The sequence below is a fragment of the Calliopsis andreniformis genome, unplaced genomic scaffold (assembly GCF_051401765.1).
Source record: "Calliopsis andreniformis isolate RMS-2024a unplaced genomic scaffold, iyCalAndr_principal scaffold0048, whole genome shotgun sequence".
NCBI lineage: Eukaryota > Metazoa > Arthropoda > Insecta > Hymenoptera > Andrenidae > Calliopsis > Calliopsis andreniformis.
In genome coordinates, this window is record NW_027480457.1 from 3,991,433 (window position 1) to 4,015,823 (window position 24,391).

General features: G+C 37.7%; 1 protein-coding gene across 2 annotated transcripts in view; it reads left to right on the forward strand.

Moving 5' to 3' along the window:
* Dpp10 (Dipeptidyl peptidase 10) overlaps positions 1-24,391 on the forward strand; it is a 289,344-nt gene that overhangs the window by 223,023 nt on the left and 41,930 nt on the right. For both annotated transcript variants that reach the window (XM_076391730.1, XM_076391731.1), the window contains exons 10-11: positions 4,187-4,488; positions 22,326-22,495. In XM_076391730.1, coding sequence (XP_076247845.1) covers positions 4,187-4,488; positions 22,326-22,495 — 472 coding nt within the window. The remainder of the gene's footprint in view (positions 1-4,186; positions 4,489-22,325; positions 22,496-24,391) is intronic.

Genomic DNA, 24,391 nt, shown 5'->3' on the forward strand with positions numbered 1-24,391 from the left:
ATAACTAAGCTAATAGTTAGTTGGACACCAATAATGTCTGTCCTCAGAAATCTTTTTACGATGCTCTCGGTTTCGCTCAAAGAATGATTCTAACTGTTAGAATCCGCATGTTAACAGATCAAGTCAAGGGGATACCTCGAAAGAACATTATTGGTTCCTTTAACACTTAAGAAAGCTGGAAAATGAACGAAGATTGGTTGAGAAACTTGAAAAGAGCAGGCAGAGAAATGGTAAAAATACAGCATAGAAAGTATTAGCTGTTTGTGTGGAAAATTTACGACGGTGCCAAGTGTCTTGGTTCATAGAATCTAAGAAGGGTACGAGCGAGGTAAAGACCCACTTGTCTCACGACATGCAGTTATTTCTTCTCAAGGAGTGTCTGGAAAATATCAGCTTGCTTCATTTGGAAAAGCACCCCAAAAGGACACCTTTTAAGAGTTCAGACGTCTTCGTTCTGAACAATAAGCTATTTTTTTTTAATCTGTACGTTACTCCGGCGCGTCGGCGGCTAGTACACGTGGTGACCAGATTCTTATGTTACCCCTGTCCACTGCCGAGGGACAATAGGCGCGTGTACAGTCGGCAGCCAGATACAGCGATTTCGGTAAAACAGCAGGATATTGGTTCTTCACACTTCTACAGCCAGCCAGGACGTACTTGGAGTTTTTACAAAATGAGCTGCCTTTGCTCTTGGAACATTTATTATGACTTACAATTAGTGAAAAAGTTAAGTAACTGTTCAGTTCATACCATGGAAGTGCATTAACATCTGTAACATCAGCAGTATACGCGTGTGTATGTTCACCGACGCGTGCTTCTCGCGTTCGAACTCGCGTGTGTGTGGTCACACGTTCGGCTGACTGGGATTTGAACAGCGCGCCCCGGAAGTCCAATACCTGAATTTCAATCACCGATATCTCGAAGATGAAGCTCCAGATTGCAAAACGGTACAGGACTTTTCGATTTCTATTTGCATGAAGAATATGCATGTCTCGGCTTGTCCCATAGTTTTGGGACACCCTGTATATATATACTAATGTGTGAAATCGTAAAACTTATATATATCAAATAAATAATTCATTAAATTCATGCTATTCATTCATTCATTCATTCATTCGTATTTTTTAACCCTTTAAGAAATAAATTTAGAAGTAAAGAAACGAAATTGTTATGTTTATTATTTTTTATTTAAAAATAAATATATTGTTATAACGGCCCCACTCCCTTAATTAGAATTATTTAAAATAGACATTGAAAACAAAAAAGTTAAAAGCTAACATGAGATTCGAACCCGGCACCTGCAGATTATGAGGGAATGCTTAATTCTCACTCAACTAAAATTAATGGATTAAACTATAACTTACGGAACAATTCCAATTGTTTGTTTATAGTAAATAATAACTATTGAAGAATAATGATTTGTAAACCACCTTTACTTGCCACATTTTCATCGATGCAAGAATCACTAACACTGAACTTCTCGTACTGTTTGCAACGAGTACAAGACGTTGCAAGTATTCATTAGCAATGTTATTATTTATACATTTAGTGAACAATAAACAACATGTATCATAATATAATAACAAAAACATTATAAGGGTATATGTTTTTTGTAAAACCACTCGTTTCAGGGCCCAATTTCGCACAAAATCTAGTCTAACTAGGAATGCTATTATTTTGTTTATAAGGCAAAAATTCAAAATACTATTGTAGCCGTCTTTTGTGTTTTGATTCATAGTATGTGCATATAAATTTGCAAAACAATCGATCAGCATGTAATCAGTGAAAACAACGACAATATACTATTTATTAATATATTTTTTTAGTAAATTGATATTTTTAAAAACTGTTTACATAGGTGGATTCGTCGTTCAAAGATACACAATCGCCCCATGTATACCATTTTGCTACACGCACTAGTTTTGGAGATATTAAACGAAATATGTTTTCCGCCCCCAACTTTGGGGGTGGTTTTCACACCCTTTACATGGACTGGAACCAATAAAAAGAAATACGTGTCGAATATTTTCGGCTATTCTACAATCCTGCAAAGTTCCATCAAAATCGGAGATTTTCACCTCGCGATGTTCCCTTATTAGTAAGAATCAAAATCTCGTCTGGAGCTGGATTCGTTCGAGTTTTTCTGATGGGCAGAATTGTAATATGTACATACATACATGTGGCGACAGCGTAACCAAACTCACTACGTTTTGGCAACTAGGCCTTTCTTGCATCTCTATTCGTGTATTCGATGAATACGCCATTCAGTTGTCAAATTCTAGATTACATTTACCGACTGATTTGTATTTTCATCGATGCTGATGGTAATTGACCAAATTGATTGAGATATACCATCAACGCTTCTAACGGAAAATCGTTGAACTATTTTTCTGTCAAAACGGGTGCACAACGATTATTACACTTTACGCCTTCAAGAAGTGTTAAATTGAGGAAAGTCGCATTTCCACGATATTGTGCTAATTCAAGGAAGGTGGTCTGGTGTGCTATGAGTGAAAAAACCATTAAATCGTGAGATATTTGCAAAAATGTCACTTCGGCAGCCATCTTGCTAGTTTACAACAGTGTCTGTTTCATGCTTACAGTTTGTAATTTTATAGTTTTCTCAACGTATCGTGTTTATTGGAGTTTAAACGGACCAGATCACCCTGTAGTGAAGTCTACCCGTAGGTTCTGCACCCGCGAAAAATTCATTTATGCAAGTGTTGAGACGTAAAGTATAATTTGCGAAACCGATTGTCTCTCTCGCTCATCGCGTATATGTGTATGAATTTCTTTGCTTGTGTGAGCGCACGCACACAGCTCAAAACACAAGGAGTCTGCCCCCTTAATGATATTTCTGTAAACGGTCTCTACTTTCTCGATTACTGGGTCATCTTGAACAGTTGACTGTCGGCAATCTTTAGATCTACACTTCATCTGTGCGAGTTATCTGCGTTCCTTTCCCATGGACATTTCCAATGTTCAAGGCTTTCTAAAAATTAATGAGTAAGAGATACAACAAAGTGTATTAAGATTTTTTTTCTATATCTCCTCCAGAAGGCACTTGCAAAATTACAAAATTACAAAATTAGTAATTTATTGTATAGACATGTTAGCTGGAAAGCATTATTATTGCAAAAGGAAGGTAGATCGGACATTATGCCATAAGATACTTGTGATCAAATTGGGGTACTATGCTGCCCCTTGTTACACCCTGTATACAAACGTAAAATTGGAAATAGTTTGAATACGTTTCACGAAATCTAACTGTATTTGCTTATTCCTAACTTTACATTTTTATAAACGATTTACTGATAATTCAAGGAAATATTTTAAATTATATTGTATAGTATATCATGTTATACAGGGTGGGTGGAAAATCGTAGTTCAAACAGCCACGGCGAAATTATACATAAAAAAAATAAGGACAAAATTTGGTACTCAATGTTTTTCATCTGAAGCTTTGTTGCCGAGAAAATCAAATTTGAAGTCTGCTCAATTCCGCAATATAATTTACTTGTCGTGTATTCTACTACCGGGTGTCTCTCTCCGTGCTAGTGTTTATAAATATTCACAATGATAGGATACTTTCTTCAAAGCTATTATAGAATCGTCGACTACGACCACATTCTTCATGACATGACACAAATGAAGCAGTCTCAGCTGTCGTTTGCTCCGTTCTCTGTATGACTTTCCTATCTGGATGTCGGTCATTAGTAAATTTTTCTTCGTAGTATCCACTTGCAGCAGAAGCGTTACCTCCACAAGCTCCCAAAGTCAGTAATATGTCAACATACCCGCGGTTAGAATACTTTGTCATAACTTAATAATTTGCAACAAATGAAACAAAAAGAACTGTAACACAGCCGGATAAACTATGACTTCTGTCAGACATTGAACTGTCTGGATATTTCCTATAGTATGCTATCATTATCATTGTTTACAAATCACTAGCATGGCAGAGACAACCGGTAATGGAATACACGATAAGTAAATCGTATTGCGTGGTTGAACAAACTTTAAATTCGATTTTCTCAACAACAAAGTCTCGGATGAAGAAATTGTATACCACATTTTCTGCTTTCCTTTTTTATGTAGAATTAGCTCGTGTCCGATTGTACAACAATTTTCCACCCACCCCGCATTGACGTTCCGTTTTGGAGCTAATTTATTTATTTTTACATAGATACTTTATAGGCATTCCACCAATGCGTCCAGGTCAGAGACATCTGTATTATGTAAGTTCGCTTCCACCGCATGTTGGCTCATCTTTACAGCCAGCTGTTTGTATTACTTGCACAGAAATATCAGAAGAAACTCAAAGTGACCATCGAACGACACTTTCTCGTCATTCCAACAGTTGGTCAGACAATAATTATATAAATGATCATTACGAAATGCAAACTGAAAGTACATCTACAACGAACGATCTACATTTGAAAGAGAAATTCATGAAATCAGAAAAATCAAAAGTAAATACTCCACCAAGTAAGTATAAAAGTATGCATTAGAATTTAATAACCAAATGCCTTGTTTCTATAACGCATTAGTATTTAATCTAAACATATTGCAAACATATCAAAATACAAAACTATACATTGAATTAACATAGAACAGGCTTCGGAATTAACTGCTCTTTTCGGCCGATTTTCGAAGGAGACGCCTCCTTTCTCCCTCGCACGTCACTTCTCTCCGCGGCGGCCCTAGTGCTCAAAAGGGCTCAGGCGCGTGCCACAAAAATCGTGCGTGGCGCATTTGGGCGACGACACTTATATCAATAGATTTCCACATCACCCATGAGGTACTATTGTTGATGCGTTTTTGTTTTGTCAGTGGTATCCCCTGACGCGCGATTCTTGTGGCACGCGCCTGGGGCCTTCCGAGCACTAGGGCCGCCGCAGAGAGAAGTGACGTGCGAGGGAGAAAGGAGGCGTCGCCTTCGAAAATCGGCCGAAAAGAGCATTTAATTCCGAAGCCTGACATAGAATTCAACGCTATTGTAGATTAGAGGTTATAGCTTGTTTGATCAATTAAACAACTGAACTACACGATTTCCATTCAAAAAATGGAAAACATACTCCAACTTCAAGATGCACATACATATCTCGGAAACTAAGACTGACCGCCTATTCAGTGCTGTGATGTGGCATCAGTGCATCTCACAAAGCCGAACCTTTCCTGGAGCAGGAACGGTCTTTAGTGTACATCATCAGGGATATAATACGAAGCTAACATCTATTTTTACATACGAAATTCAAGCATCAACAGTACCTCAGCAACAGCGATGAAGTCAGTGGTAGAAGACCGCTGGGTATCTAGCAACAGAGCTAGCAAGGAATATCTCACGACGGGATTTTGGATTGGGGAGCGGCTCTAGTACCTGCCGTTCCAGGATCACTCAGCCCGAGGAGTGAGGCGATACCTCGAGCATAAGGAAGAGGCTATCATTGTCCATCGTGTAGAATTACGAGAGAACGCCAATCGGAGAGCTGTATCACGGTTGCAGGAAATGCGCCAAGTCAAGGTGCCCAACCCACGTCGCATGAGGTGGACTCTTTCGCTCAGCGTTTCGGCGAAAAAGTCCCCAAAGAGTAGGTGTAAGGGCGTACTCATAGGCGCTGCATTGCGAGCAGATGGCAGCGGAAAAACCCGAAGGCTTAAAGGCCCTGCGTCTCGAGATCATGACCGTGAGAGGAGCCCCGAGGGGAGCCAGAGGGTGGTTCCAGCCAATCATCGATCGTTATCGGTCTGTCGCTGTGATGGATTGGCCGCGAAATTACTCGGCACGTGCGGGCCAATGAGGTTAGTGTTACGGAAGCGCTGCAGAATTAGATCCTGCCGCGAGCAGCGATTTTGTCCTTTTTCTTGCGTGGGACACAGACAAGGCCAGAAGCGCGGTAAAAGCTTCCCTACTTATTCCAGTGTGTATCCAGAATTTCTTTTGTAAGAACTGCGTAGCGTCGGACTCTTAGTGGTCACCAAAGATCGTGTGGCAGGAGGATGGTGATTTCGCGAGAGGATTACGCACGGCCTGTGGAGTCAGTGTGAGGTTAGGTCTTCGCGGGCGGGAATACTTTTGACCTGTGGACTACGAACCATCATACCCGCGGCCATGCGAGCGATTAACTAAATGTGCCGACAACGTGAGTCTCAGCCCCGTTCCGATCCGTAAAATACCTTGTAACGCGAACGACAGGACCAATAAAGGATACCTCCCCAGCGATTACGTGTCACGGGACATCTCGCATATAAAAATTGCGTTACCACCTTCTGTACGTTACTCGCCAAAATATTTTATTCTAACCGAAAAACTGAGTGTTGACTGGCGTTTTTGCCGTGAAGGAACCCGAAATCGCATCATCGTTCCTCACTCTCCGCCTGGAAAAACCCAGCTTTTCTATACAAGTAGTAGCTAGTCCGGGCCACGGTTGAACAAGTCCCATGCTTCCACGCCGGTATCGAAAGAAACCTAGCGCCCTTTAAAAATTTAATGCGTGCGATGCATGTGGACCTATTTCCCACAACAGTTGGGGCTTGACCGCGGCTCAACCGAACGAGCACGTCGAAGTACAGAGGAAAAAGTTGTTCACAATTGTCTCCTTTATGATACATTTGAAAATCATCAAAATTGGTGAGACACCAATATAAAGTTTGAGTAAAAGATTTGAAAAGAATATATCCGCATTCTCTGATCTTTCCCCTTTCGAGTCAAATTTTTTAGTTTATGGACGTTGAAAACCCGTAATTAAGGCACACTGTCAAATCTCACAGTGAGCTCGGATTCAAGTAGGTGCTAACAATTAAGTTACACTATTAAGTTCGCCGGCGTGGCCTAATTACAATTTTTGAGCGTACGCGAAATAAAAAATTGAATTCCAAAGGGAAAAGATCAGAGAGTACGAACATATTTCTTTTAAATTATTTAGTACCTGAACCGGGGTCCAAATTTGCAAAATAAGAATACTTTTATTTTATTTTTTTTTTTTGTATCGAAAAAATCTTTTTTGCATTGTAGTCCGCAACCAAATTATCCGCACGCGAAATCGTCTTCCCCGTATCATATAACTTGAGACGACCGCCAGGTGTCCGACGGTACGTAGTTCTCGCAGAAGATATTCCTAATTACGGATACACGAGGGAAGAAGTAAGGAAGCTCTTACCACACTTGTGGCCTCACGTCCCTCGCAAGAAAAAGGAGAAGACCGCTGTTCGCGGTAGGATCTCGCTACGCGGTGCTTCTTACCCCCACTGCCCTGGTTGTCGCGCGCGTGTCGTGTGATTTCAGGGCCAATCCATCACAGCATCAGATTGGCGTCGGTGGATGATTGGCTGGAGCCAGCCTATGGCCCCCCTTGGGTTTCCTCTCGCGGCTGTGATCCCAAGACGTATAGCCTCTAAGTTTACGGTTTTCCCCTGTCGCCATCTACCATCGATGCGACATCTCGAAAAGTCTCTTTGGAGACATTTTTCCCGGAATGCTGAGCGATGAGGGGCCCTACTCGCTTGACGAGGGCTGAACACCTTGACTCGGTGCGTCCCCTGCGACCGTGATACAGCCATCCCTTCGGCGTCTTCTTGTGATTTTCCGCGACGGGCAACGACAGCATCTTCCTTATTCTCGAGGTATCGCCTCACTCCTCGGGCCGAGTAATCCTGGAGCGGTGGATACCAGAACTGCTCCTCAATCCAAAGACTCGCCATGAGATATCCTCTGCTAGCTCCGATGCTGGGCAGCTAGCTCTCTTCTGTCAATGGTTTTATCAATGCTAAAAACTGATGCCAGTTTAATATAATACTCCTGACAATGCGTACTAGAGGCCACTCTTGTCATAGAAAAGGTTCGGCTTTGCGACGTACATTTGTGCTGCATCACAGTACATCCTTCAAGATTAATAGAGAAAAAGCTGAATTTTGTATTTTTAGTAGTATTAGAGATATGAATTTAAACGTGAATGGAGTTTTTGTAAAATTCGGCAAAAACTGTAAACTTTGGGGGTTTGTATTTCTTAAATTCTTAATTTCAAAATTATCAGAATAATGAGTTAAAGTCCTCTCATCTTTAATTGCATATGGACTATAATATATTTCGATATTTCCAAAATTTTTTATATAGAGGTATGAAAGCGATCGGGTTGACGTGGAATGACCTATACACAAACAGCGTTTGCCTCTCATATTGACTGCATAAGTCAGAAGTAGCATACTCAGGGTCAAAATGTCGCAGGCACTGTTCTGCGGGGATTAATTGGATAACCTAGGCTTACATTCCTCAATGCTGTATTTCACCCCTGTTGTATGTGTAATGATTCATCGATTTCCTGGAGTTCATTTTTATGTTTTTCAGTTCTGGGCTCGTCCGTTTTCGTTGACCATTGTCTTTTCCCGCATGCATCTTATTCAGTTCCTTGCGCACCACATTTGCTAAGCGCTTGGTCAAAAATTGTCTTCCTTGTTCATCAGATAAAGTTGCTATAGTATTATTGTTCCGAACGTTGATATTATTATTTCTTCGACATTTTTATCTTTCTAAGGAGCTCTTTGTTTCTCTGCAGTCGTCTCTCGATCACTGATTTCCAGTGGAGATTGATTCTGTGTCACTAAGCAATATAATTTCCTGGCGTTTAACACAGTTTTCATATTTAGAGGCCACACAGAAATTTTTCCTATTTAATTGTTCCATGGTTCAATTACTGAGTAGTATCACAACTCCGTCAGCCATAGTTATGTTGTTTGCTAGATTAATTCTCTCCCGACCATGTACTTTTGCTAACTTCTCTGGCGGCACACATTATTATGAAATCACGTTCTGATACTACTTGTTGCGTGGATATGACAAAATACATATATATTTCTTTAACGACACATAATTACAATTAAAATGAGAAAACTTACACAAAATTCCAATACAATAATAACAATATTCACAAGCGCATTTACATGTGCTGTCGTACCGGATACTGGCGTGCAGCCACGCCAATACTAACATTAACAATGTACATGGTGGAAAAATAGTAACGGTCGCGGCTGACGGGATTGAATCTACACCTCCGTGTTGATGAACATTTGTAAAAAGCCCGTCCAGAAATTTGTTTATAACATTGAAAATTAACGTTAATTTTTTTTATTACGTAGTCCTATTCAGATCGTTTAGCAGAGAAAATGTTTGAAAGTTATCATATGCCGCAAACGAACCACTTAATCGGGAAAAATTATAAAAGATTTGGCATTGGTTTGACTGTATCAAGTCACACATAGGAGCATGTGCCTACTACTACGTGAAGCCCAGTATAGTGATGTACGTATCCCAATACAGGAGGCTTAGTAAGGTACATTAACCTGATAAATCTAATTCGAGTAGCTTTTCTTTCTTTCTAATATTTCCAATATTATATAGCAAAATTAACAATCGTAAACTACAATACCAGATGTAACAATAACATATCTACATACTTATTCGACGTATAAACCTTCTATCTCCTGTTGTTTTATCCTATTTTTTGGATTACGTTCTGTTCAGCATAAATTTAATTCTAATTGTTATAAATTTACTAATAATGAAAACCCTTTAAATAGCACTGATAGTCAAACATTAACAATCAAGCACTGAAACACTAATAACAGATAACACTGCATCACTAATAATAATAGTTTTGAATAATAATAACTGTCACATTGTGATACACGTACAGAGTGAAAATTATAAAGTGTTGCAGACTAATATTACTAAAAATATTGCAAAAATGTTTGAGATGAAAATTATTGAGCACCGAGAGCAATATCATCTGGTGGGACTTTATTTTTCCAAGTGGACGCACAAAAGTGAGGTGAAGGTCATGACCATTTTTTCAGATGAATCTATCCTTTAGTTGTTTGCAAGTATTGTAGCTTCCTTTAAGACGAATTTGAAAATTATTTACAAAAGACCATTCAGGGTTAAACTTTGCAGGGAAATGCCAAAAGAGCGATTGAAGTAAATGTATTGATAATTAGGGTAACTGCGTACATAAATGCGTTTGTTCTCATTTCATTGATAATGACTTTGATGTTGTCCTTAGTATTGTTGATATTGAACACATGTTATTGTTTTAGTATGAAAGTTCGAAGACACGAAACGTGTGAATGAAATGAATGTGATGTATGAGGAGGTCGTGAACTGCCCACTCGCGCGCAAACACTAGTCACCGCCGTGGCTGCAAGGCAGCACTGTGAAACTCGGGACACCACGACTATATAAGGCGCCACAAGACCGTCGACCGCCGAACAGAGAGTGTTCATGTCGTCGTAGTGAACACATAACGAACGAAAGCCGAACCGAGCATTGTAAGCTGGTCATTCTCTGATCACATTCAGCGGTCGTCGCACAGTGAGTATTTGCCTCGCGCATATGCCGGAGTTGTTTACGGTGTCTCTCTCGTTTGCCTACTTCCCCGTGTCAGCTGTGGATGTGCTTGTGCTTATTAATAATATTTTATAAAGCTTGTGCAAATTGAATTAACGATTGGTATAACATTAAAAGAAAATATCAGGCCTCGCCTCTTATGCATTTCAAACTCCAGCCCTATTATTTATAAAAGGATTAAATGCCACCATGGCATTTACCTAAGTAATTCAACATCGCCTATATCCACGATGCTCAAAAGAACAGGGACTAACCTTACTCCAAGCGGCTCGGATGTCGGACCTGCTGCCCAGCTATTAACGACTAACACCATCAAAAAGAGTAAAACTGCGGACAGACCTACGATCATCAAGGACAATCCTATTGTTAGGATTGAAAAACTCCTTGTAATTCAAGAATTTGCACATCAAATTAATGATTAATTCTACAAAACATTCCTACAACTTCATGACATGGAACGCATGCTTTATTACCCCCAAAGTACAAGAACTAGAACTCTTTCTTTACCAAAATAACATTTCCGTAGCAGCAATTCAAGAAACCTGGTTAACTCCTAATTCTTCCATATTCATTAAAGACTACTCCATGGTAAGGACAGATCGTCCAGATAATTCTGGCAAACCATATTCCTTGCCTAATACTGGTAATATAGAGGCTGTTGCTATCAAACTCAAAAACCCCAACCTAATATTCATATCAGCATATTGTCCACCATTCATTAAACTAACCCCTGTTTTTTAGATATCATCACTTCTTTTCGTATTCCATTTGTACTAGGAGTAGACCTTAACACTAAATATCTACCCTAGAACAACCCCTGTTGCTATTACAATGGAGGCATTCTAAAAACACACACAGATAGTGCTCCATGCAATCTACTTTTTCCTCCAACACAAACGTTCTTTACTCCGAACTGCACATCCTCAACCATTTATTTTTAACTAATTCCCAATTTCGTTTCTCCTGCAAGTCAATAGATGATCTTACTTCAAATCACAAACCAGTTATATGAATCCAAATACACAATAACAATACTTCTCCTGCTACTTTTACAAACTTAATTGACTGGAATAAATTTAAAACCATAATTAACAATTTTACACTCATCACCTCATTCAATTCAACAAACGAAATAAACAAATCTATTCAATGACTTGGTCTCCTTCTTGCGAATTGTAAAAAAAAGCATCTACCCCGGTCTAAGTATCCACATTAGACTTCACACCTGATTCCGAATTCAAATTTTTAAAAGCCCTCCGCAATTCAGCTAGGCGCTCCTGATATCGTACTGGTAACCCAGTTTACAAACAATTCTATAAATCGCCTGCAACCAAATTAAACAGAAAAATAGTTGCTTTGAAAGCCTTAGAAATACAAAACCAAATTAAAAACACTTCCAGTCATGATCATACCTTTTGGCCTACCTACAGAAAAATTACGAAATCTAAAACGCTCATCCCCCAATTAAACGATTCTATTGGACAATCATACATTACCGAAAACAGCAAGACAAATGCCCTAGCAAACCAATTTCAAACAACACACAATATCGCCTCCCTCAAACCATCTAATATAGAAAACCTAATTCAAAATCAATTTACTACACTTCTTAATAACAATCCAGTATCCCATTCAATACCCAAGGACCTGAGTACATTTCTAATGCCTGAGACCATAAAAAAAACTCATTGCAAGATTGGACTTCTAACAAGCCGCTAACTTAGATGGCCTCTCTCCTGATATCCTCAAAAAAGCCTCTGAGAAGGTTCATATTCAAATCTAGTAGATATTCAGAGCCTCCATTCAATTCAATTATTTTCCCCCATGCTGGAAAACCGCAAAAGTCATCCCTATTCTAAAACCAGGTAAAGACAAAACAAAAACAATAGACTACAGACCTATCAGCCGTTTACCAATACTTTCAAAAATATTTGAAAAAATAACTGCTAAAATAATAGCAATTATTCTACTATTATTACTAAACTATTATTATTATTTCGGGAGCCGAAAATGGGGTGAGATTCCTGGGGTGATTCTAAACAACATTTTCCTTTACAAAAATGTCCTCCGAAACTTTGTTAACAAGTTATTAAGGAAAAACCCGGACCAATCAGAGAGCGCGAATAGCGAGCGCTCCGCCGACCAGCGACAGGGCACAAACTACACGGAGCGTTTAGTGCTCGAGGATTGTACAAGAAACACAAAATGTTTACGTCAATGCTCAATTTCTCTTAAACTATTGCATGAAAAATTATGAAAAAAATCAGAGCCACGTTAACTATTGAAACACATATTATAGAATTTTCTCAAATTATAAAAAATAAAAAACGAGGAAAAAGAAATTTAAAATGCCGATTTAGTAAAGTAATTCCATAATAAAAAAAAATATTTAGCGAAGGGTCTGTTTTCCAAAAATCACTTATTTTGCTTCTGAAGAAGGTGTTTTATTTTTTTCTAGTTGTCGCGTAGGCGTCTACAAGTCAACTCTTTTCGAGTCTTTTTTTTTCGCTACCACGAAAGCGCGCCGAACCTATCCATTCCTTCCCATTGGCCAATGCTCACGCTCCTTAACCAATGGGAAAATTCCAGCTCGGTCGCGCCCTCTATTTCCACCTCGTGTCACTACCTTACGGAGAACAGTCTACTGGCCCAACTTGGCAACGCAGCGGAATTTCCTAGAGGCCCGAGTCGCTTGACCATCTGGCCCGCACGTTGTCACTCTCGCAATGCTTAGGCCTCTCGGAAATTCAGAACTTTATGACACCCGGCGTAGCTATTGAGGCCCAAAAATAAAAGTCTTGAACAAAAGGAAACATGCATTGTTTGAAACAGCTAACGGAACAATCTTCTCAAAAATAGCTTTCTTTACGCACGTGTCTAAAAATCCTGCCAACCATCTGCACGCCAAATGTTCTTATTTGTACGTACTGCTGGCCGCTACAAATAAAAAGCAATGTTTCCATAGTTCCTACGGATTGTACGTTACTTTACTGTGTATTAAAACATTGAAAACTGTACAAGAATACTTCTACTACTAGAAGCATACTTCTAGTTCTATTAAGAAGTACCTACTTAATGACCGACACCTGACTAGTTGGAAACGTTCTGCGGCATTCCGTAAATAAAAACAAGATGTTACACAGTTTGGCGGCGAAATTACGATCGATACTGGTGATTTTTTTCGAAGTCTCTTGTGTCGTGCCCTCGCATTCCTTTAGTGCAACTTCTCGGGGTATAGCTTCGTCGAAATACTCGAATTTGATTTGTTAGCTGGCACTAACGAGGTTGGATCTCCCTCGGTTACTTTTTTTAGCGGAGGTGGTAGTCTCTTATTCGGGTGGAAAAAATCGAAAGCAAATTTATGCGGAAAAGCAAAGGCATATCGAATTAGTGTAGGAGACCGTAACGAGTGTCTCGCAGATGTGGCCGCTTATGATCACAGGTTTTGCCCTGCAAGTTCGAAGGAGCCATCGGTACCCGAGACCGAAGGCCGCGAGGGCCGCGTCGCGCTTACCATGGAATTCCTTTCGATGCATTCGGATGGATTAAATATGGAATAAATGCAAGGTGTCTTTTTGTGGTCTTGTATGCCTGCGATCGGCGCTACCTGGGCATCATCACCCAATGATCGGGATCGGCACAGTGACCCAATGGAGCAAGTGTTCAAGCAGCAGGTGAAATCATCTCCGAATGGGTGAGTTTTACCAATAGCAATTACTCGTATTACTAGAGTCATATAATTAATCTCAATTCATTTAAACATTTTTTGCTTTGGTCCATCGTAATTAAAAAAATAAAAATCAATGTTTCCGTACTTTTTACCAATTACACTAATGCGTCCTAATGTGTCCAATTTTTGTTCATTCATTATGGAATAAGTATTCTTGTACAGTTTTCAATGCTTTAATATACAGTAAAATAACGTACAATCTGTAGGAACTATGAAAACATTGCTTTTTATTTTTTTTTTTTTTTTATTATGGAATTACTTTACTAAATCGGCATTGTAAAATTCTGTTTCCTCGTTTTTTATTTTTTATAATTTGGATAATTAATTTAAAAAGCTGAGAAAATTCTATAATATGTGTTTCAATAGTTAACGTGGCTCTGATTTTTTTTCATAATTTTTCATGCAATAGTTTGGAAGAAATTGAGCATTGACGTAAACATTTTGAGTTTCTTGTACAATCCTCGAGCACAGTGAATAGCAAACGCTCCGTGTAGTTTGTACTCTGTCGCTGGTCGGCCGAGCGCTTGCTATTCGCGCTCTCTGATTGGTCCGGGTTTTTCGTTAATAACTCGTTAACAATGTTTCGGAGGATATTTTTGCAAAGGAAAATGTTGTTTAGAATCACCCCAGGAATCTCCCATTTCCGACTCCCGCACGTAGTTTGGGACACCCTGTATATCGGCCATACCTATTCCAAACAACACCCTAATGGCCCTATACGCCGATGACACTACAATCTTATCAGCTTCCCGGAGCCTCTCTCTTCTTCAAACCAGATTACAAAAAGCTCTTCTCGAACTACACTATTATTTCTTGACATGGAAACTTTTAATAAATCCTAGCAAAACTCAGGCCATATATTTCTTACGCAAAATCAAAATAACAATCCCCCTCCCTCCCACACTTGCTTTACAAGGAACTTGTTGCCTCTCTTCCGTCTGTAGGATGTTAGACACGTTTAGTTTTAAGCTTATTGTTAGGTATGGTAATTTACGACTGGGTCGCGTCGCGCGTTGAAGGACTGCAAGCCCGGCGAAGCGAACGGTGCAAGGCATTTTTCCTCGACCAGATGGGGCAATGTCGTTAGGTTTGGAAAATCTCAAGATGCCAAAAAGAACGCAAAGCGTAGGGTAGTTGATCGAAAACCTCGAAAGGAGGAACAACCACGTTGTATTGGGCGATATGCCATTTTTGCCGCGTTGTTTGTACAGTATCATTAGGTTATAAGTACATTTGCAGGTGTTTTGTATTTCAAATATACTTAATTAATTCTAATTTTGATCGCACCCACACTTGTTTCCTATCATACCATCTAAATAAATCCCACACGTCTGTTCGTGAGAGCAAGCGTACTCTACCTCCGATCGCCGTCAGGTGAGAAGGGGATAGGATGTTTTGGGTCCTTGGCCAGGTTAAAGAGTTGGAACTCACCGTGAACTTGACTACTTTTTATTTGAACACTGATTACCTCTGGTACTGTCGCGATGTGGTTCGCTAGACAGACTATGCCAAAGTGCACCACGCTCCTCGATCGTATCGACGATCCGCGTTCTTTTGGAGGCAAAACGGGGGTAGCCGAAGCCGTCACGTTTTGCCGATTCTTTGTGAATTCGCTTACCTCGGCGCGGAGGTATTGAAACTCCGCGGTTTTTGCTGCTAAACGCACGTGTACTCACACAAGCTACAACAAACTGTTATCCCATGGATTAACACTTACAAATCTTAGTATAATTTTTGATACCAAATTAACATAGAAACAAGCAGTTTTAAACAGACATAACAAAACAAATAAAGCAATAGGTGCTGCCTCTAAACTTATCAATAGTAATTCTAATTTAGAACAGGATCTACGAATTAAAATATACTCACAATCTATTAAATCAGTCATATTATATGGCTTTCAGATTTGGTATGCGGCCGCATCCATCCATATCCACTCCCTTCAAATACTACAAAACAAAGCCCTCAAATTGATTTTCGGTTTACCTAGAGATTACTCTACAGATAAACTACACCATAAAGCTAAAGTTCCTAAAATCACTGAGCTCATTTTAAAATACAACTTAAGATATAACATTTCCTCCCATAGTAATCCACAAGTTAACTCCACCGACCCATTGCCTTGAAATCAAATTCCATATAAAATCAAAATCCGTTACCGTCTTTAATGTCATTTCATGCCATAGCTATCCCTATTTAACACGTTCCCTGCCGTATACGCCCCACGCTGAACTTTCCGTTCAAGCCATTTGGTATTATCATTGTAAAATGAAGAATTTTTTAAAAATTCATTATAGAGTCAATTATGTACATCTTAATACTATTGCTGATGCCCTCATTTAATCGTGGGGCGTATACGCCCCACGCGGCGTGATGGGCAATTTTTCTTTACTTTAACTCGATAAGAAGGCGCTGCAAAATTTGCTGCACTGTAAAAGTTGTAACATTCTGCGATAGTTGTGTGGATAAACCACACTTATGTTTGCCATGTTTTAACAAAGTTCATCGTAACATCCCTTTGTAATTGCATACAAACTTGAATTTAACTAAAATGATATATTTTAAATTGATATAGGCATGATAAAAAAATATATATGAGGATGCCACTCGCTTGGCATAATAATGTTCAGCCAGTTATTTGTTAAACTAATTCCTAGAAAAATAAATTTATTGGTTTGTTGTGTTATGCATGTTCAACTATACAACCTTTCCTTAATAATTATGATTTTTGCACTATTTTAATTATTATAAGGCATACGCCACAAACAAAATAATACAAATGTAAAGCGTGGGGCGCATACGCCCCACGCGGCTTGAACGGGAAGTCTTCAAAAAACGGTCTTGCAGGGAACGTGTTAAACCCATATTTTATCACTACGCAAGCTTTGCACGACAAAACATTACCTTTCTGCTTAGCTAACCTTACAATTCTTCACTTTACTTAAAATTATTAAGCTATTCATAACACTCGTATGACATCCTTTACAACAACAACAACAACAACAACAACAAAAATAAAAGAACCGAGCATTGTAAGCTGGATCTCTCCTTCTGTTTTTGTGCATAACCCTATCTCCTCCACAGGGCTCGTTGAGGTGGTTTATACCGACGGAATACCTGTTTAATCTCCTGTCTTAACAGGAGAGCAATCTGCACGTTGACCATCCCTGAACCTCACTATCATAACTGGGGAACAGAGGCTCCAACCCGACCGTAATGTCCCGCAGGAACAGCGGTTACTACTTCGCGTTCCGTATTCCGGGTAGAGGCATTCAATAAACTCGTAATTAATAAAATAAACAATAAACAATAAACTCGTTATTAATATACAGGGTGTTTCCGTTAAGTTATGCCACCATTTTTTAGGCATTTCCGGTAGTGCAATTGAAAAATGTTTTAGACAAAAATTTATCTGTACTGGGTTGACTACATGTTTGCATATTCTGAAATCTCAAAAAATGTTTTTTACGTTAAAAAGTCAAGGTCACCTTGACTTTTTTAATAGCACCATATGTTTTTAACATCATAGGATTGTTACTGACGTTGAGACGAATTCAACGACGTATTATACTATGACCTTGAAATGACATTGAACTCGAAAATTTTGTGCAAACGTAATTTTAATGAAAAATTATTTCTTATAAAATAAATAAGGTTACATAAGATGTTCGAACTGCAATCCATCCTGTATGATACAGAGCTCCGCTCTTTGCAGTAAATTTGTCGTTGTCGCCATAATTAGGGCGTCTCGGTTTATGTTATTACATGCAGTTGTTATGTGGTTCTGAAGTTCTTCAACATTATTGATTGCTGTGTCGTATACAACCGATTGCAAATATCCCCAAAGATAAAAATCCAGTGGAGACAGATCTGGAGAACGCGGTGGCCAACGAACCGAACCATGTGTTTCTATCCAATGATTTCCAAACTTGTTATTGAGATATTCCCTAATTATAATAGCATTATGGGCAGGACACCCGTTTTGTTGAAGGCACATATCGTTCCTAATATTCAGTGAAATGTCTTGCAATAAAAGCTTTTCTTCCAAAAAGTTAAGATATCGAGCAGCTGTAAAATTTTCTTGAAAGAAGTATGGTCCGATTAAGTAACCATTTAAAATACCACACCATACATTAACACTAATTTTAGTTTGAAAATTGCGTTCTCGTGTCCAGTGTGGATTCTCTGTTGATCAATACCGTTGATTTCGTCGATTGAAAACACCATTATTTATAAACTTAGATTCATCTGTCCACATAAGTTTCATAAAAATTTCAGGATCCTCTTCGTTAGTAGCAGCTAGCCACGCCAGAAATTCCAATCACCGCTGTCCATCAGTAGCACGTAGTTCTTGGATGTCATTTTAAATGCATAATATTTGTATCTTTTCGTAACTCTAATGACACTTGCAACGGACATATTAAATTCTTTTGCAACTTGTCGAAGAGGCGCATGTGGATTGACTTCAAAATAACTTAACACTGATATTGCATAATCTTCATTTGTGACGGGTCTACTGCGACTAGTATGTTTTCCATCAGGAAATTTAGCACGCAAAAGTAATGATTTCTGAAGGTAACGGAACGTTTCTCTGGAAGGACAAATTCTATTTGGAAATCGTTCTTTGTATAATCTTTCCACCTTGCGTGCGCTTTTTCCACATTCACCGAATACAGATAGCATATCATATCTTTCTGCATTTGAAAACTTACTCATTCTGAACTATCAAATCGTGATATTAAACTACGACCGAAGCAATACTGCCAATAAGCTGATTAGATTGATGACACGATGACTTACGAGTTTGGAGCGTACATAAATACAGACATAATATGGAAAGCGATGAAAGTAAACATAAACCGAGACGTTGTTACGGCAACAACGAAAAATCTAATGCAAAGAGCAGAGCTTTGTATCACAGAGGATGGATTGCAGTTCGAACATCTGATTTAACCTTATTTATTTTATAAGAAATAATTTTTCATTAAAATTACGTTTGCACAAAATTTTCGAGTTCAAGGTCATTACAAGGTCATAGTATAATACGTCGTTGAATTCGTCTCAACGTCAGTAACAATCCTATGATGTTAAAAACATATGGTAATGTTAAAAAAGTCAAAGTGACCTTAACTTTTTTACGTAAAAAGCATTGTTTGAGATTTCAGAATATGTGAACATGTAGTCAACCGAGTACAGATAAATTTTTGTCTGAAACATTTTTTAATTGCACTACCGGAAATGCCTAAAAAATGGTGGCATAACTTAACGGAAACAACCTCTATAGTCGCCTGGCTTCTCTCATTCTCCTATTGGACTGCACTGAAGTACAAGATTAATCACTTTGAACGCTTACTAAAGTAAAGTAAAAATAAAACGCAATTACGTTAAATTATCAATACATTTATTTCAATCACCTTTCCGGCATTTCACTGCAAGTTTGACCCTGAATGACCTTCTGTAGATAGTATTCAAATTTGTCTTAAAATAAGTTACAATACCAGCAAAAAATGAAAGTATGGTTCCACTTGAAAAAATGGTCTTAACCTTCACCTCACCTTAGCGGATACACCTGGAAAAATAAAAATCGTGTCGCATAATATTCTTCTCGGTGCTGAACAACTTTCATATAAAACATTTTCGTGTATAATCAATACTTTTGGAGATATTCATCTGTAACGCTTTATAATGTTCACCCTGTATACTGCACATAACATGTAATACTAATAATGTAGATTTAAATCTGCTATTGAAATATGCTATTTAAAGGGTTTATTACTATTTAAATATGATATTTAAAGGGTTTATTACTATTTAAATATGATATTTAAAGGGTTTTCATTATTAGTAAATTTGTAACAATTAGAAGTAAATTTATGCTAAACAGAACATGATTCAAAAACTAAGATAAAAAAACAGGAGATAGAAGGTTTAAATATCGAATAGGTATGTATATACAGTTACTCGTTTTAATATTCGGACACTATGGTTTTTGCGAAATTAAAGCTTTATGTACTTACTTAAAATTTGGTTATCGAATTTTCTGGTCCGTAATTTGTTGAAGCACATATTCTAGTTTACAAATAGGTAAAATTAATTACTTTATTTTTTATTGTTTTCCACATAATAAATCATAAACGAAATTAGACTCAATATTGGTGTCGAAAAAATATTCGGACATCTAGTATATTTCGCCGTTTATTCGCTTTAGAAGGTCCGTTTGTAAACTCCTTATGATTGTTTGTAAACACCAAGAGTGTGCAGCAATTCGGTTAGCTTCTGGTAGTCAGTTTCATAATAGATTCCATCGTTTCTACATGCATTTGTGAAAATGGATCGCAAAAGTAAAAATACCTCATTCAACATTCGACAACTTGTTATATTTCACCGCGAAAAAGGGAAATCATACCGGGAAATTGGGAAGTTGTTAAATTTAAGTAAAAGTACCGTCGCGGATATTATAAGAAGATATAAACATGAAGATCGCATTGAATCTATTCCTCAAAAGGGACGCCCACGTCTTCTTGACAATCGTGATAAGCGTGTAATTATTCGAAAAATAAAGATCAATCCAGGATTAAGTGCCCCTAATTTAACAGCAGAATTGGCTGCGGAAACTGGAAAGAAAGTGCACGTGGATACAGTTCGCAATGTTTTAAAAGATGCTGATTATAATGGTAGAGTGGCTCGTAGAAAACCATACATAAACGAGATCAATCGAAAGAAACGCATAGCATTCGCTAAAGAATTTATTTCTAAAACACAATCATGGTGGAATGATGTGATTTTTGCGGACGAAAGTCAATTTCATGTTTCTGGGTGTAGTAGACGAAAATTAGTGTGGCGTAAACCAAATGAACAATTAAAAATAAAGAATATGATACCGACGGTGAAACACGGTGGCGGAGGCTTGATGGTATGGGGCTGTATTTCAACTGCTGGAGTAGGAGAGTTAGTTTTCATTGAAGGTATTATGGATAAGAACAAATATTTAGACTTATTAAAGCAAAATTTATTAAAAAGTGCAACGAATATGGGTATACGCGACAGTTTCAAGTTCTACCAGGACAACGATCCGAAACACAAATCGAGAATAGTTCAGGAATATTTATTGTATGCTTGTCCGAAAGTGCTACATCCTCCACCACAATCACCGGATTTAAATCCAATTGAGAATTTGTAGGACTTATTGGATCGTAATATTACGACAACGCCTATAAAAACAAAAGAAGAATTAAAAATACGACTGAGAGAAGAGTGGAGACGCATTACTCAAAATTACTTAAGTAAAGTAATTTCAAATATGCTGACACGGTTGCAACATGTTATTAGACAACAGGGATATCCCACAAAATATTAAAATTATTATAATTTTGTTCTTATGTATTTCTAAATAGGAAAAAACGTTATGTAATGTTAAGTGTCCGAATATTTTTTCGACACCAATATTGGGTCTAATTTCGTTTATGATTTATTATGTGGAAAACAATAAAAAATAAAGTAATTAATTTTACATATTTGTAAACTAGAATATGTGCTTCAACAAATTACGGACCAGAAAATTCGATAACCACATTTCAAGTAAGTACGTAAAGCTTTAATTTCGCAAAAGCCATAGTGTCCGAATATTAAAACGAGTAACTGTATGTTATCGTTACATCTAGTATTGTAGTTCGCGATTGCTAGTTTTGCGTATTGGAAGCATTGTAAAGATAGAAAAGTTATTCGAATTAGACTTATCAGGTCAATGTACCTTACTAAACCTCATGTATTGGGGTATGCTCAACTCTATGCTGAGCCTCGCATTCAGGGTAGATGTTGCCGCATAGCAGAGTAGTAGTAGGCGCATGTTCCTATACGTGACTTGACACAGTTAAACTGATGCCAAATCTTTTACAATTTTTACCGATTAAGCGGTTCATTTGCGGCATATGGTAGCTTTCAAACATTTTCTTTGCTGAACGATCTAAATACGAATGTATAATAAAAAAAGTTAATGTTATAAACAATTTTGCGGGTATTTTTACAAGTATTCATCGATCCAGAGGAACAGATTCACCGCCTAAAACCGTGACTATTAATATTTTTCACCCTGTACTTTAAGGAAACATTACACATAATATTCTTGGTCTGATTTATTATTTACGTAATGTTGCTACAATAATTTACTACGTACTAATTAATTTTTTTCATTTGTAGAATATACTGGACAACCTTGTCAATATCATAATGCTATCTTTCCACCAATCGGTGTCACTTATTTCATCTTAGAGTGTTATGGCCCTAGTGTACCAACTGTTGCTTTATACAAGACTGAATTACCTTTGCCACGTCTCATCTATATTCTACAGAATAATACGATATTACGTGTAAGTTTTACCTTTGTTCTATTAATTCCTATATAATTTTCCAATGTATTATTTCTAGTATAAAACATAAGTAAGGTTTTCCCAGTTGGGATATTTTCTTATGTAATGCGTAGACTTTAATTAATCTACCTATAAGATAGTAATATAAACATAATATAAAAATACTTATGAGATAATAATATAAAAATGTCTGAAGGTCTTGTAAAATTTAACATTTCACAAAGAGGAGTTCATCCGTAATTAAAAGACGCAGTAACGTTTCGACGACAGGTACATGAAACGTTCTTGGCGTGTACTTTTATGACACCATCTATATGCGTCGGTTGCTGCTGCAAATCTTTTTCCGAAAACCAGGCATTATAACCTTACCTGAAACTTATTTCATTAACATCTCGACAGGTTTGCAATATTCTCTAAACTTAAAGTCACTTTTGTTATTTAAGCCGAATATGAGCTTTCGAATAAGACCAATTTCAATCAAATTGGTCCACGTATAACAGAGATATCGTAATATTGCTTGATGGGTCATATGCAAATTTCAAGATTCTTTTTCTTTTTCTTCTTCTTCCGCCTTGAAAATTCGTCCGAGTTTTCGATATAATACATGTATATATACATATGTATATATGTATTTCCATTCGGAAAAGTATTGTTAATTTTAGAGGTTCAGAAAGTATGATATTTAAAATAATAATATTTTAATTATTATGTATTTCCCTTCAAATGAAAGACAACTTTTACTGCAATCAATCTGTAATGATTAAATATGTAATATCAAGTTAGGTAGTGTAACGTGCGTAGCGCGGTTGCGTTGATCGGCGGAATGTTTTCTGATCAAACGCTACGCGCGTTAACAGTACATTCGACAATGAAGTAGAGCAGTTACTTCACCCTCGATTATAGATTAATTATTGTTAATTCGTTTTCGTCTAGTCCTATACAGGCCCCATAGTGGATGCTTGTTTGAGGAAGGATGGAGGCTTGTTTGAAGGTCTGATTATTAAATATACTGTATTGCGTTTGCAATATTAAGATAGGTGAATATATTCTGACGGTAAACACATTTTGAAAGAACATTAAACAGGAAAGTCAAGTAAAACAAAAAATAAAAGAATTACAATCATAAAAGAAATGAAAAGAATGTACAATGAGAGACTCACCAATCTACTGGTTACTTCTTATACAAATTTTATATGTTTCCTTGAATTACTTTATCCGATCTTTATCCGATTTCCAAAAACCTGGAGTACTATGGACTGGAATATACCTGGAAAACTGCACACACACACACATACACACATACGATTAAAGATATTATTACTATATTATTAAGCCGAATGCTATATTATTGGATCGTAGGAAATAATCACGAAAAAGGAAAACTATTTGAATTCTAAAACTAATTGAAACTTTAAAACTATTTGAGATTTTAACGTGCGGCTATGAGTCTATTCATTCCCGGCTCACTGCACTTTTGAGTGAATCTCTGCTCGAAACTATTGAGAGAAAACAGGATAATTAGCCCACGGGCCCCTCGTCGCGTACCTCACGACTTGTCAACGAAGAGTGTCGAGGCTTGGAGCACTCGGACGGGACCTAGGCTGGGCTAGCTACCAAAAAGCTGATGCTGCATATTATAACCCGACGGCAAGTCGCGGTTGCTCTCACGAGGCTCGCTTGAAATCACGGGTGTGTGCATAGTATATGTGTTCTTTTGACTTCTGCACTCCTCAACCAGTAGGTTTTGTGATGCTCTCAACCATTCTAAATTTTGAGTCCACATTCTTACATACTCGCATTCATTCGCACAATAGTAATTCCGGATATATGTATATAAAAATATGTATATGTATAAAATATAAAATTAAGAAGATAATAATACAAAGGTGAACATTA